Below are 14,157 nucleotides of genomic sequence, written 5' to 3' on the forward strand. Positions count from 1 at the left end.
TTTTACTGCGCAACAAATACAAAACGACCCAAACTCGAATATTTGAGTGGATATGAACACATGTAGTTTTTACTGAACTGTTTAGGAAAGAAAATCAAATTTCATAAGAGAGAATTGAGACATATCCGAGAATAATTGCCCTTTTTTACGTTGTGGTTTTGAGAAGAGTAAATGCTGATGGACGTTAAAGACAGCCAATCCAAGAGTAGATTGAATACATCAGGCACCGCCTATCAAACAAACTTACCAATGACAGTGCGGAAACAGTCGCACCATTTCCGTTCAACCTCACTTTGAGCTAACGCTCCTCTAGCCTTTTTTGTCGATGGCATGGTGCTAGCAGATACGATAGAAACGTCGTTGTTCCGAGAAAATACTAATATTCAAAAGTGAATTCGATCATCTCATGTAAAATTGTTAACTAAATCGTGTTTCTGCAGCACATGTCAGCCACCACATCTTTAATAATTCAGCTCTCAGCCTCAAATTTTGAGGTTGCCAATTATTCCCCAAGGTTAGCTAGCTAGCGGGCTAACGATAGCCGATTAACGCTAAACTAGTTGAGCTAGCGGTAACTCGGTAGCCACTTAACGGTCACTGCGTTTTGAATTAATCGAAGTGATATAAAGCCGACCAGAATAGGGGAATAGCATGGCGGAGGCCGACAAGTTGAACATCGACTCCATTATACAGCGTCTCCTCGAAGGTAAGACTCCGTATTTTACTAGATTTTATTCACCGAGGTCCCATTTTAGCTAGCAGGAAGAAGACAACGACGGCCGCCAATGCTCGGCTAGCAAGTTATTCATCTTTTGCTTCTTGCAAATGCCGCTTAAGAATCAAGTTGTCCAGGATTACAAGCATCGTTCTTGTTTGTTCAGTCGTCTCCTTGGCGTAGCACATTTGAAATTGATATTCGCACATACCGTTTTAAAGTATAGTAGAAACATTGATAACAATGGTTATATAATTTCACTCTGCCAGAGGAAGTATAGGTATGTTTGACATTGTAAGGGTTTGTGTCCTTAGTTTACACGGACCCATTAATGAAACATAGCAATCTATATGTTTCAGTGTTGCTATCCCCAACAAACTTGTTTGAAAAGGAGAGAGAGAGGGGAGGGGAGGGGGGGGGGCACTCGTCTACCCCCACACATAAATAAAGGGCTTACATTTTTCTGAACTGTTTTTTAAGCTGGAAAGAAAAACAGAAGTTGAACATGACTATAGTAGGCTGTGTATTCAGGTGGCGTCTCATTGTGTTTTTTGTTCCTGATGCTACCAAAGAATGTAAACCACCCGTTTTATCAGACTGTTGTACGTTTTCCAGATCGTCGCTATTTATTTGTCAGCATTCGTTGCAAAATTATTAATTTTCTCATGGCTTTCGAAAGAACTGAGGGTCACACGAGTATGTCTTAAAGATGTGACAGAAAATTATCTTTATTTACTTTTGGCATATATGACTTGCAGACTGGTTCTTCAGCCTACCATAATAATGTAATAACATTTTTATCTGTTTAACCTGTAAGGCACACCTATTTTTTTTTTTTTTTTTTTTAATCTAATCATGATAGTTAAGCTCATTCGATTGCAAACTAAGAGCCTATGCATATAACCTATTTTGTACAGAACTTATTTTTTCTTTTAATCAACAAAATGCTAAGTTATTCCAGTCCTGTTGCCACTACCACTCAATCGGTTGGTTCCATTTTTCTACAAAAATTAAATTGAGTTTAAAGTCTGCTGTCAATGGGCTGTTGTTTTCCTTCACTGTTTGACGCTTTTCTTTTTTTCTTTCCTCCAAGTGAAAGGTTCCAGACCTGGCAAAAATGTTCAGCTGACAGAGAACGAAATCCGTGGTCTCTGCCTCAAATCCCGGGAGATTTTCCTCAGCCAGCCAATCCTGCTCGAACTTGAGGCGCCCCTCAAGATTTGTGGTGAGGCTTAGTTGTGTTCCTTGGAGTCAAGGACATTGCTGTTGGTTCACATTTTGAGATTGTTATTTATTTATTTTTTGGACCTTTTTAAAAGAAATTGACAGTGTTTTGCTGCGTTCTTATCCCATGAAGAAACAGTGTGTAGAATTCAGGACCTCTCAAAGTTTATGGTGTAGCAAAGATCACAATTGTACTCGCACTAAATGCAAGCTCGCAGAAGTAATCGTCTTAAGGCTACACTGAAGCATCAGATTTCTTTATAAATGAAACAGGGTCATTAATGGTGCAAAGTAGTGTTTATTTGCTGCATCTAACGTGTGTTTTATGTTGTGCTTAAATACAAAGTACGATAACCACATCTTTAAGCAACTTTGCTGTTTTCACTCACAGGTTTAATTGATGATTGAGTATCCTCACATATTCACAGAACCAGAGTTGCGTCCCATAATTATTGTTTTCAGTCACCATTGTTTGTAGCACAAACACTATGGGGCAGGTGTAAATGCTCACAAAGGTGTAGGTTACTGTGTGGTCTCTGCCATTGACTCTTAATCAATCTAACAACGAACTTTAAATCGAGCTAAATACTGCTTGTCTCTCCAGGTGATGTTCATGGGCAGTACTATGATCTTCTGAGGCTGTTCGAATATGGGGGCTTTCCACCAGAGAGCAACTACTTGTTCCTGGGCGACTATGTAGACAGAGGCAAACAGTCCCTGGAGACCATCTGCTTGTTGCTGGCGTACAAGATCAAATACCCAGAAAATTTTTTCCTGCTGAGAGGAAATCATGAGTGCGCCTCAATTAACAGAATATATGGCTTCTATGATGAGTGTAAGTAATGTGGCATGCTCACTGACATAAACAGTAATGTTACACTCTCGCCACTGCCATCTGTGGTTACTTACAGTTTGAATAAAATGTAAGCCAGACACGGTTCTTTTTTGTTGTTGTTGTTGTTTTTTTATGTGTTGTGGTGGTACTGCACTACAACCGTAACAATTGTTCCGTCAACGTAGAAATAGTCTACCAGTCAATAATTATACATTCTGAGCTTGAGTTGTTGTAAAGCAGACAGAGAAACTGACATTATCAGTCATAACAAAAGCTCAATTAGTTTCCGAAGCCTCCCAGTACATCGGGCCTCTGGCTAAGGAGCATGATCAGGCATTTTGGGCAGTGATTAATCACATGCTCTCCTGTGCACAGAGCCAGGATTATGTAAAAGGTGTTTCTAATCTGGTACAATAGATCCAGCTGGTTTTATGGGTCTCAAGATTAGATTGTGACCAAGTATTTGTGCTTTCCTTCCGCAGGTAAGAGGCGATACAACATAAAGCTGTGGAAGACTTTCACCGACTGCTTCAACTGTTTGCCTGTTGCAGCCATTGTGGATGAGAAGATTTTCTGTTGCCATGGAGGTATTCTCATTTAACAGTTAATTTGGCTTCTGTCCAGAGCGCACACAAAAATCCGCCTCTGCTTTGTTGTTTCTGTCAATATCACAGTCAAAGGACTGTATGATTGACTCTATTTATATATCCTTTCCCCTGTATCAGCAGATATGGCTTTAAATATGGGTACAACTTTAACAGACTGTGGCTATGACTTTGACGCTACTTGACGACTTGGGTGGATTTTTATTCGATGCACTTTGTGACTTCAGTTTATATGGGTCATAAAACGGTTTTAAACCCTTGAAAATGTAAGAATGTTGTAGGTCAATTGCTTACAAAATGCTCACAGAAGAAGCCACAGAATAACAATCACATTTGATGGAGGAAAAACAGTTTTTATTTCTGTTTTCTGGTGTATGGGCTTATTTTGCTGCAATACAGAAAATGGAAAGAGTTTGAAAAAAAAGTGTAAGGGCTCAGACGGAATGAGACATGCAGTGAGTCACAGCTATCTCATGTCTTTGAGAGCAGCTAGCCAAAATATGTAAACAAGCACTGATAATCATGAGGGTAAATTCCACCTCCTGTTTCAGACATTAAAAGTTGCATAAGACAGAGTACACAAAGGTGATAGGTTTAAGTTATTATTATTATTTTTAAAAAGCTAAATGTAGTTATAGTTTTAAAGATATTTGTTTTATACTTGTAAAATTGGCTTTTATTTCTTGCCTCTGTGGATCTGATTTAGTCTGGTTTCAAATTCCAAATATCGCTTATTGACTGCTTTTTCTATTTCTGGTCAGTCATTTGGTTCAACTACTGAAATGGTTGAATATCATGTTGTTGTTTTTTTTTGTTTTTTTTAATATTCAGCCGTCAGATGTTTAATTCTGCATTTGTCTTCTTCAGGCCTGTCCCCTGACCTCCAGTCCATGGAGCAGGTGCGAAGGGTCATGCGTCCCACGGATGTGCCTGATCAGGGCCTCCTCTGCGACCTGCTATGGGCGGACCCCGATAAGGACGTGCTGGGCTGGGGCGAGAACGACCGTGGCGTCTCCTTCACTTTTGGTGCAGACGTGGTCACAAAGTTCCTCCACAAACATGACATGGACCTCATTTGTCGAGCCCACCAGGTCAGTTTGGGAACTTTATTTGCACCGTAAAGCTCAGTAAAACAAGTGGAGAAATTAAAATGAAAGCACACTAGCAAGAGTTACACGAGCAGTTTCACCGTACGTTGCTTTTATACAAATCCATTGAAAAAAATACATTCTGATTTGTATAGTCTCGCATTAAGATGAGAGATACATTAAGTAATGGATGGTTAGCCATTTATAGCAGCAGCTGGCACGAGTCCTCCTCTGCAGCCTCACGGCAGTAGCCCAGAACAAACAAGCCAAACAATCTTTAGTGTGGGCCTTCAGCATATTTTAGTGACCGCTGTGGTTTCTCGTACTAGTTTGGATGAGAAGAGTGAGGTGAAGGTTATTTGTTTGATTGCAATTTGCTTTTTTTTCCTTCCTTTTTGAATTAACAGCAAAGGAGACAATTGTTTCCACCTTTGTATTATTCCAAGTGTTGCAGGAGGAAGTATTTGGATAGCATCCATAGAAAAGTGGAACCAGCTGAAAACGTGTTGAATTTGACATTGTTAAAAGTCATTGTGTGATTTTTTTTTTTTTTTTTTTTTTTTTTTTTGACTTTATTTTGTTTCAGTGCTTTGATAAAGAGTGACTGTTGTAATCAATTTTGTTATCTTTAATTACACTTTCTGTTTGTCTGCTCAAGAAAATTCAGAGGAGAAAAGTGAACTGCAGAAACACGGCGTCCGGTCGACTACATGAGCAACAGCTGTCATTCGTGTTCCTCCGAGACGAGATGCTAACCTTTGACGTGTGTCCTTTCAGGTGGTTGAGGATGGTTACGAGTTCTTTGCAAAGAGGCAGCTGGTAACACTGTTTTCCGCCCCAAACTACTGTGGGGAGTTTGACAACGCCGGGGCAATGATGAGCGTAGATGAGACCCTCATGTGCTCGTTCCAGGTCAGCAGCTGACAAACCAGTGTTGCTGGATAACATCCTTCCAGGTGTTGTTCTTTGATCACTTTTTTTTTTTTTCAGATTCTGAAACCTGCGGACAAGAAGCTGTTCTATGGTGGTGGAGGGGGCATGGGCTCTGGTCGCCCGGTCACTCCTCCCAGGAAAGCTAAGAAATGACACCAGTAGTTTTCCCTCGACCTTCGGCCCATCCTTCCTGCCCTCTCTACCTCTCTTCTCCTTTATTTCACCAAACAGCCAGAAATCAAACCTATACCCAGGGCTTTTTTCCTTTTTTATCTGTACTTCTTAAAACATTTAATGTTATGAATTGTCTGAGTGGATGCGTGCGTGAGCAGACTACAAACATGTCTTGTCTGCAGGTGAGCATTAAATCATGTGTGCACGTGTACATTTTGTGCGAGAGTATTAGAGATTTATACTTTCCCCTTTCTCTGACCACTCTTCCCGTGGGCAGGTTGAAACCACAGTGTCGGTCTGTACAGTAATTTGACTGAAAAATTAGTGTTTGGGAGACAGTGGGGACTGCTCACGTAATCGATTTGGCAACAAACTCCTGCCTGCAGGCGTGTGTACTTATGGAAGGGGGGAGTATTTTGTTTTCCCTGTCCTCTGTACTGTAAAATCTCAAAAGAAAGGTGGGTGTGTGTGCCTGCGTTGTGTCTTGCCTGTTTGAGCGTAATGTCTCAACATCTTCGAACAGGGAGGAGTTACATCTTTTTAGAGCAAGCACACACTTATACACACACATACAAATGACTCTTTAGATTCATGAGCCAGAGCTGTAAAAAACCCCCTCTAACAGTTTAGGTTTGTACAGATTTGATTACTTGAAGCAATTTATTCTTTCTTTTTTTTTTGTGAATTCGTTTTGTAGTCTTTCATCAAGTTGACCAATAAAGCGATAATCTGAACTGAATTGTCTACCAGTGAATTTCTTTTGTCACAGTTCTCTGTATAAGAACACGCTCTGTTTCATCCCCATCAAAAAGCAGTTTGCATGTCATTCCTCAAGTTGATCACAAGGAGGCCTTCGTGCATCTGCTGAGATCGAGTGTATGGAGACCTAACGGTGGGTAACAGTTACAACAAGCACAATATTCAAAGCTCATTTTCATACGCTGGCACTAACTGGGATACACGTAAATTAAGTGCGAGCAGCCAGCGAAATCTTTACTTATGTTTTTTTTAATCTGCCTTAATAACTATATAAAACGTACAAACAATTTGTATATTAGTAGAATGCATTAGGTAAAGTATTTTTTGTGTTTTCTATAAATATACATGTTGTCTCTGGCAGAGTGTTGGCGGCCTGTTGCCAACAAAACATTTTAAACCATTGTATAACCTTCCAGTCTTCTATCACTGTTTATAACTTTTTTTGTAGGTTTTGATGACCTCAAATCTATATTAAAAAAAAAAAGTAAGTAAGTATTTATCGAAATAAGAGAAACTGCTCTATGGTTACCTTTGCTCTGCTGTGACTTTAATTGTCCACACCTTAACAAATGTTTTGGAAACAGATTTTTCTGCAGGTAACTCTTCACGTTTGGTGTGTGTTAGCTGTGTTCCACAAGGGGGCAGTGTTAAGCTCCCTTTAACCCTTGACTAAGAAAATAAGGGCTAAGAAAATACTCTGCATTTTTTACTGACTTCGGCTTGACTTTATAGTCTACCTTTATTTATTGCTCTACGCAGAACTCTGATGATTTACTGCGACAGACCATCGCAATATTTAGTTTACAAATCTAATTTCTTTCACAAAGTCATAATATCCAATGTCTGTTTCTGTGTACGGACAGATAAACAGATGTAAACTATCCGTTTTCAGTCATTCTATATTTACCAAAATATAATCTTGTTTCCTCCTTCGGCATTTCTTGAGCTCTTTTTGCATCCATTCGTCTTCCTGTCAGCAACAGCCCTTGTCAGGACGCTCTGTCCATCACTTTTCCTTCCTTTTACAGGAACAGTGAGGTGAGGAGTGAAGTGTTTACAGCTGATGAGGAGTTGAACTCCAAACTTCTGTCTAATCAAGGGAATTTAGTTACTTTTTTCTCCCCATCTAGCATTGTGATTTGAGTAATTGTTTCCTCTGTACTTTAATAGCGGGATGATGGAGACTTGAGGTCGCCCTGTCAGTGACTGCATTCTCGGATTCTAACCCACTGCTTCTGCAGGATTAAGTTTCTGAATTCTGAGGACTGTAATGTGATCTTGAGCCTAATGTGGTGTGTTTACTTGATTCAGTTGTATCAAAAAAAATAAATCGGACTTGGTGAATCATAGCGTGGAGTCTGTTTTTGTAGCCACCACATTCACATCAGTTACAGCTGAACAACCCCAGAAATAGTGTCTTGGTTGAACAAGAGAAGCCTTCTCAAAATAGATAAGACACTGAAGATGCTGTATATTTTCAAGAGTTCATCTTTCAAATGATACCAAATACTGTACATACTCGTACATACAGCTATGCTGGCCTGACATACGAAGCCTTTTAATTTATGACCGCTATTATGAAACTCCAGAAGGATTTGGTTTGTGACACATCAGTGACGGTGTGTGATTTATGAAATATCAGTCTCCTAATACATGGAGGTGTGCCAGTAAATTTATTGTGTGGATGACACTGGGGTCCAGAGTGCTTTTCAATTGAGGGCTTGATGATTTGAGTGTGTGCGGCACATATTCATACTTATATACATACAATAAAAAGATCCTCTAAGATTCAGGAGAAAAAGGGGAGGCAATTTGAGGTCACATTTAACTTTCTACCTTCATGACCAGAGTATCAAATGTACATCAGAACAAATGTACAGGCAGGAAAATTATACAAAGACGTGGTGGGAAAATTGAAGTCTTTTATGCAAATGTGTATTTAACAGTTGGAAAAACTGTTGCAAGAAAACTTCAGTCAAAATGTACTCAGTCATGTTAGTGTAAGCATGACTCATCTCCCTCTGTTGTTCAGCTGTAGCAGATCAGACATCTACACAGACTACAGACAGTAAAGGAAATATTTCTCAATTAGTGGGGCTTCCTACAGTTATTCTCCAGGCAACACATTAATGAACGTGGACTCCCGCTTAAACTTGGTGTACTTCATCTTCTTTGACGCATCCAAACGAAATCAGAATTAATCTGAACCCTGTGCTGCATTCGGCACACCTCAAGTATCCCAGTCAAACACCTTTGACTGCAAGTTAACAACGTTAGCTTCTAAAACTGCAGAGCCAGCCAAGTAAGATACACTCCTGTAAAACGAAAGCCTCTTTTGATCAACGGGCTCACTTTCCTCTCTACTCCCCTGTGGCTTATAGTGTGCAGCCCTAAGTGTGTGGAATGGTGTTAACAACCAAGACCTCTTCAGTCCAGCGTGGATACTGATGACCCTGGAGTCAAACTTGTCCTCCAACATCTCTTTTCTCCAAATAATTGAAAGTTAGACTCAGGATCCCGGACCGTATGTTTAACATTTTGACATAAAAAAGCAGCAAAGCTGCTGCGGTGCTATGGCCAGCAGCACACTGTCACCTGCTCTATTTTTATCTTGTGAGGAATTCTGGATTCAGAGACTCAGCTGTCACTTCTATTATTACTATTAGCTAATGCTGTAGCAAGTACCCTGCTAACACCAACTCTGTCGAGCCTTTATCCATAGCCCTAATATGTCCTCACTGTCAGGACCAAACCTATTAAATCTATTGTTGCTCAAAGGGCCTTTTAGTGTAACACACACTTTGCATTTGGATAAAATATGAGGATGGCAGGAAATCTCCTGTTCATGGATGCAGGCAGTTTTCCAGTTGGGAAACTGCAATCGGACCCTGTTAAGCTGCGGTGGTCTTACAAACGAATAACATGAATAATCTGTTTTATTCCATTGCTTTTAAAAAAAGAACACACTGCATTTCAGGTTGTTTTTCAATCAAATTAATTTTTTAGGACTGCTGTAAATGAGTTTTCTGTCTTCATGAAGTTCCTCTGAAGGAATGATATGCATCAGCTGGGCCGCTGTGCACAGAACAGTAAAGAATTGAAGCTCTACGTCTTTTAGTGACAAACATCGCCGTGTCTCTCTCAGTTTGCTTGTGGCGTGCGAGTCAGCAGAGATGGACTTAGTTGCGTAAGATGTGTACAGCTGCAGCTTCGCAGTACTTAACACTTGTACAGAGCGGGGAACACGCATAAAGTTCACAAGTGGAGGAAGGGGGGGCTCCATGGGCGAGGGGAGCACATGGTGATCCCTCAGCCTGGGACAAGGGCGTGGCGTGTTAGCACCCCAGCGGGAGCTGGAGGTGATGGGTGTCCCAGTTTGCAAGGGCTTACGCCGTTGGAGTCCCTGCACCCACAGGCTGCTGATCCTTCATGGTAGACAGAGGCGGAAGATGGAGGGGAGTGAGGGAGAAACCTTATCCTTCTGGGATATTGAGTTAAATGTCACTGCTGTGGCCTGAGGGAGACACTGACAGGCCGACCCCTATCACAGCCCCCAAATCTCAGAGGTCAGAACGGCTGTACGACAGCTGAGGCCCGGAGAACGACTGGGTGAAACAGAGATGGGACACTGGCAGGGCAGAACAAATATAAAACATTTTAGCATGTCTGGGAGCACAAAAGTTCATTTAACATAGATTCAAATGTTCAAATGTTAGTCCCTTTGGCTTGTATAATCTGATAAGATTCACCTTCAGTTCACTGTCTGAATACTTTTGGTTCGAGGCAAGATGTCTTTATGCATTTAAATAATTTCATAATCTAAACAAATCAATATTTACCTGTATGAGTAATACAGTATGCTTGCAATAAGTTTTTTTTTAGCCTATAAAAAGAAAAGTACTCCAAAACCCCTGATATTGCTTTTAAAACGCACACCGAAGTGTTTCTCTCTTTATTTTTCATTCCACTATAATGCAAGATGCTTTGCTGTACTGTACCTTTTCAAAATGGACTTCATCAGCAGGCCACATGGCAGCTGGCCAACAGCAGCTGAGCCGAAGCTTGAAGGCTGCCACAAAAACAACTTCCTATTTTAGAAATCCTCTGTGGAGGAGCAGCAGAAGCTCATGTTTGTCTTATGAATAGGTTAATACTGTATATAGTGTAAATATGACCTCATGGTTATGTTATACGTTAACAGTCAGATATTGGGTGCAGTCAGTGTCAATATTTCAGGCTTAAAAGGTGATACGTGCTTACAATTTTTATTCAGTTTCCTATTAACATAGAAATCATGTAGAAATCAACTTTTCACACTTCAATTCTACTGTTATTTTTGTCACGTCTTCTTGCACCCACTGTACAATATCAGTACCGTAGATTAGGGTATACAGTGAAAAACACACCACCAGCAGCCACATTCCTTCACATGTTTAAAGACAGAAGCTTTTTTTTTTACCATCTTTGTCATCATAGTACAAAAACAGACAGATCTAAAGAATTTTAGATCCGACAAAAAAAAAAAAAAATCGCATATCATGTGGAAAAATGACCTATTCATTTGATTTGAGTTTGAATTAACGGATATTTTTTCACATCCTCTAGGTCCTCCCTCTAATAGCACCATTGTGTGAAATTATACAGAACATTAGGGTCATATTACAGGCAGTAAAAAATTAACTTGAACTACAGAACAAATCACTACAATTGTAAAGGTCGTAGCGATTATAAGGTTGAACGAAAAGCAGGTATTTGAGAGATAGAAGAGAGCAGGGCTGTTTCTAGCTTTGTGGGGGCCCTAAGCAAGATGCTGTTTGGGGGCCCCTAGTTTGTCAAACTACAATGAAGAGATTCCTAACCATTTAGATGGTACACTAAGATCTATTACACTTCATGAGCAAAACAGGATAAAGTTCAAATTAAACATCTTAAGTTGAACCACTCAAGCAAGTTAAACTAATAAAAAGAAAACTATAATACAAAGAAAACAAAAATCAATAAATAAAACAGATTTTGAGTGTTTTCAAAAATATTAAACATTGTAATGTACAACATCCCTTTAAAGCTTGTATCCAATTACAAAGTTGTCACTTTTAATAAGTTTATGCATTCATTTACACATTGTACTAGTTAAAGTAATAAAACTAAGAACAATGATCCACTGCCACAATATTCTAAAATAATCAACTAATATTTATAAATCACTTTTAAATTGTTAACAGTAGCACACTTCTAATTAGAGGCCTATAATATACACACCAAACTTAGTAAATTAATCCTAAGTAATGCTGAAATAATGTTCAGTGTCAAATATCTGAGAGACAACTTCCACTGAACAGTGACAGAGCAGAACAACAACATGCCCTCCCTGCAAGAATCTCAATAAACGGGTCTGGAGTCAGTCAGTCATTCCCATGGCAGGACAGACTGTTCATTCACATGTGACATATTCATTTTATAAAAGCAAACTTTCATAAAGCAAACACTAAAGCTGAGTTTATAATGAACAAATCTTAGAGATCCCACATCATCCAACACATGCCTTACCTTTATCCGTAGACCGTTTTTCTTCCTCCGTTTCCTTTTTCTTCCGTTTTTCCGCGCCACTAATATAACTTCTTTTTGATGCCATTACAGCGTTTGTCTTCCCGTCATATCTGTCGGCGGCCCGCTACGCCACTCAATGTGTGACAGTGCTATCCAACAAATATGACCTAATAATGCCACAAAAACACCAGCCACAGTTGATCTTTGCAGTTTATTTTATTTATATCCCACGTTTATTTTCGTAAGAATATAAGGGATGAATACATGAGATAGCTACAGATAAATACAGGACATTTTAATTCTCCTCAGATGAGCCTGAACATGCAGCTTTGGGGGGCCCTGGTGGCTAGGGGGCCCTAAGCATTCGCCTAGTTCGCCTGTAGCAAGAAACGGCTCTGGAAGAGAGATAGAAGTCCGGTAGGGAACAATGATACAAATATAGCGACAAACAGCAATGAGGAGGCCAAGCAGGTTAATACACAGTTGTCATGGCAACTTGGTCTGGTGATGGTGAAGCGCCCCCTGCGGTCAAATGGTGTTATTTTTCAGGTAACCTCAGGAAGGATTATTTAGTTTTTAGATTAGTTGTTTGATGAAAAGTTGAAAATGATGGCCACAGAGGGAAATATAGTTGTGAAACCTTGCTTTACTATCCTGAGTACGCAAGAACAAGGCTTCTGAGTGGAGTTTTCTCCATGCACGCGTTGGTTCTCTCTGGGCACACCGTCTTCTTCCCATCGTCCAAAAACATGTATGTTAGGTTAAATGGTGATTCAAAGTAGGAGTGAGTGTGAGCATGTATGTTCATCCCCCCCCCCCTTCATTTGTCTCTGTGTTGGCCATGAGATGGACTCGCAAGCCACAACATTGTGACATAATGTGGAGCCTATTCCAGCCCCCCGCCACCCAGATTAAGCAAGTACAGAAAATGTATGGTTGGATGTGCAAAATTAGCTGTAAATGATCATGAATAGCATTTCTAATCACCTCTCTCCATGCAGTTAGATTTGACATAGGGACCACTGACAGGTAAAGTATTACAGCACGTCTTGTTGCAAAACCTGGCATTCTTGTGGGTGTTGTTCACAGAGCGTACACTTGCCACTTGCCAGGCCTGGAACACAGACTTGTGGCTGTTTAGTGAGAATACTGTCAAACTTTAAGAGAACCTCCAGAAATTCCCATATCATGTTTTCAGTGGGGGCATAACCATGCATTATTGATGAGAGCCAAGCCTCCAAAGATGCAGCCATCCATCTCAGTGCTGATGGCATTGAGGTGAAAGGTCTGCTGAGGTCTGCTCTTCGCTTCTGAGTGTTTACTGTTATCTTATAAAATCCTTGAAAAACAATTTATTTTTCTCTCTGTGGCCACCGAAGGGCTGTGCAGAAAATACCAGAACTCTTATTTTATGTGAAGACACATTTTCAGTTTTTCCTCAAGTCTAGTTTGTTTTACCTTGTTTGTTGATTGTCCTGTCTGTGATAGATGGTTAGAATGGTATTACCAGCGCCATTCACAGGAAAGAGTGGGAGAGGTTTGACTGAAAAAATACTCTGAAGAGTACTAGTGTCAGAATTCAACATGGCAAAGTTAATTTCTCAAGTATTTTCAGTATTTAACAGTGAAAACAAGTTAATATAGTTTTGACAGTGCAGCAGAAATGCATCCAGCTGTCAGATGACGTGAGCTGTGACCACTGCTGCTTATACAATAACAGCTGTCAGTTAATTGATTATAAACAGCAACTTGAATTCCTGTGTATGGAGCTCTCTGTACTGCCCAGCGGGCTTTTTACTGCTCTTAAAACAACTAGTAAATCAACAGATCAGCATGCAGCAATATACTTCTCACTTTCAACCGAGTTTTCTTCAGTACGAAGACTGACTGGTGTGTTTGTTTTCAGAAAAAAATAAAAAAGTCAGTGCTCTGTATCCACCACCAGAGGCCATTGTGCCACACTGGTTAACAGGCTATTGGTGGATCGTCTGATGTACGTCTGCTTTAGCTGCATCATATCTGTCTGATACCTTTCCTTCCTCATAAAAATAAAAAATAAAACCTGATCCTCTTGTATATGTGGCTGGGGCTTCTCATTTGTGGTGTGATATAGTGACCCTCTGGCTGTCTCCTTGGCATTCTCGTCCCCTGGCAATCATTCCTAGTAAACTCACTTTCTTCTTCCCTCTATCATCCCTATGTTTCACTTGACTGGATTTTTTTTTGTTAGGTCTGGTGTCTCTGATATATCAAGTATCTCTGTTAAACCTTTAAACG

General features: G+C 40.1%; 1 protein-coding gene across 1 annotated transcript; it reads left to right on the top strand.

Annotated features, from left to right (window-relative positions):
- The first annotated feature begins 286 nt into the window (after positions 1-286).
- On the top strand, positions 287-6,313 carry ppp1cab (protein phosphatase 1, catalytic subunit, alpha isozyme b). The gene is made up of 7 exons (XM_075456985.1): positions 287-706; positions 1,809-1,940; positions 2,544-2,774; positions 3,257-3,361; positions 4,247-4,470; positions 5,245-5,379; positions 5,458-6,313. Exons 1-7 carry the CDS (start codon positions 652-654, stop codon positions 5,551-5,553), a joined length of 978 nt encoding a protein of 325 aa, XP_075313100.1. The 5' UTR covers positions 287-651; the 3' UTR covers positions 5,554-6,313.
- Positions 6,314-14,157: the final 7,844 nt, after the last annotated feature.

Source organism: Odontesthes bonariensis, chromosome 23 (assembly GCF_027942865.1).
Source record: "Odontesthes bonariensis isolate fOdoBon6 chromosome 23, fOdoBon6.hap1, whole genome shotgun sequence".
NCBI lineage: Eukaryota > Metazoa > Chordata > Actinopteri > Atheriniformes > Atherinopsidae > Odontesthes > Odontesthes bonariensis.

Coding starts and splice junctions, on each gene's coding strand:
- ppp1cab (XM_075456985.1), top strand. CDS start 652: ATGGCGGAGGCCGACAAGTTGAACATCGACTCCATTATACAGCGTCTC. Junction 4,471..5,244: donor TCATTTGTCGAGCCCACCAG/GTCAGTTTGGGA, acceptor GTGTCCTTTCAG/GTGGTTGAGGATGGTTACGA. Junction 5,380..5,457: donor CCCTCATGTGCTCGTTCCAG/GTCAGCAGCTGA, acceptor TTTTTTTTTCAG/ATTCTGAAACCTGCGGACAA.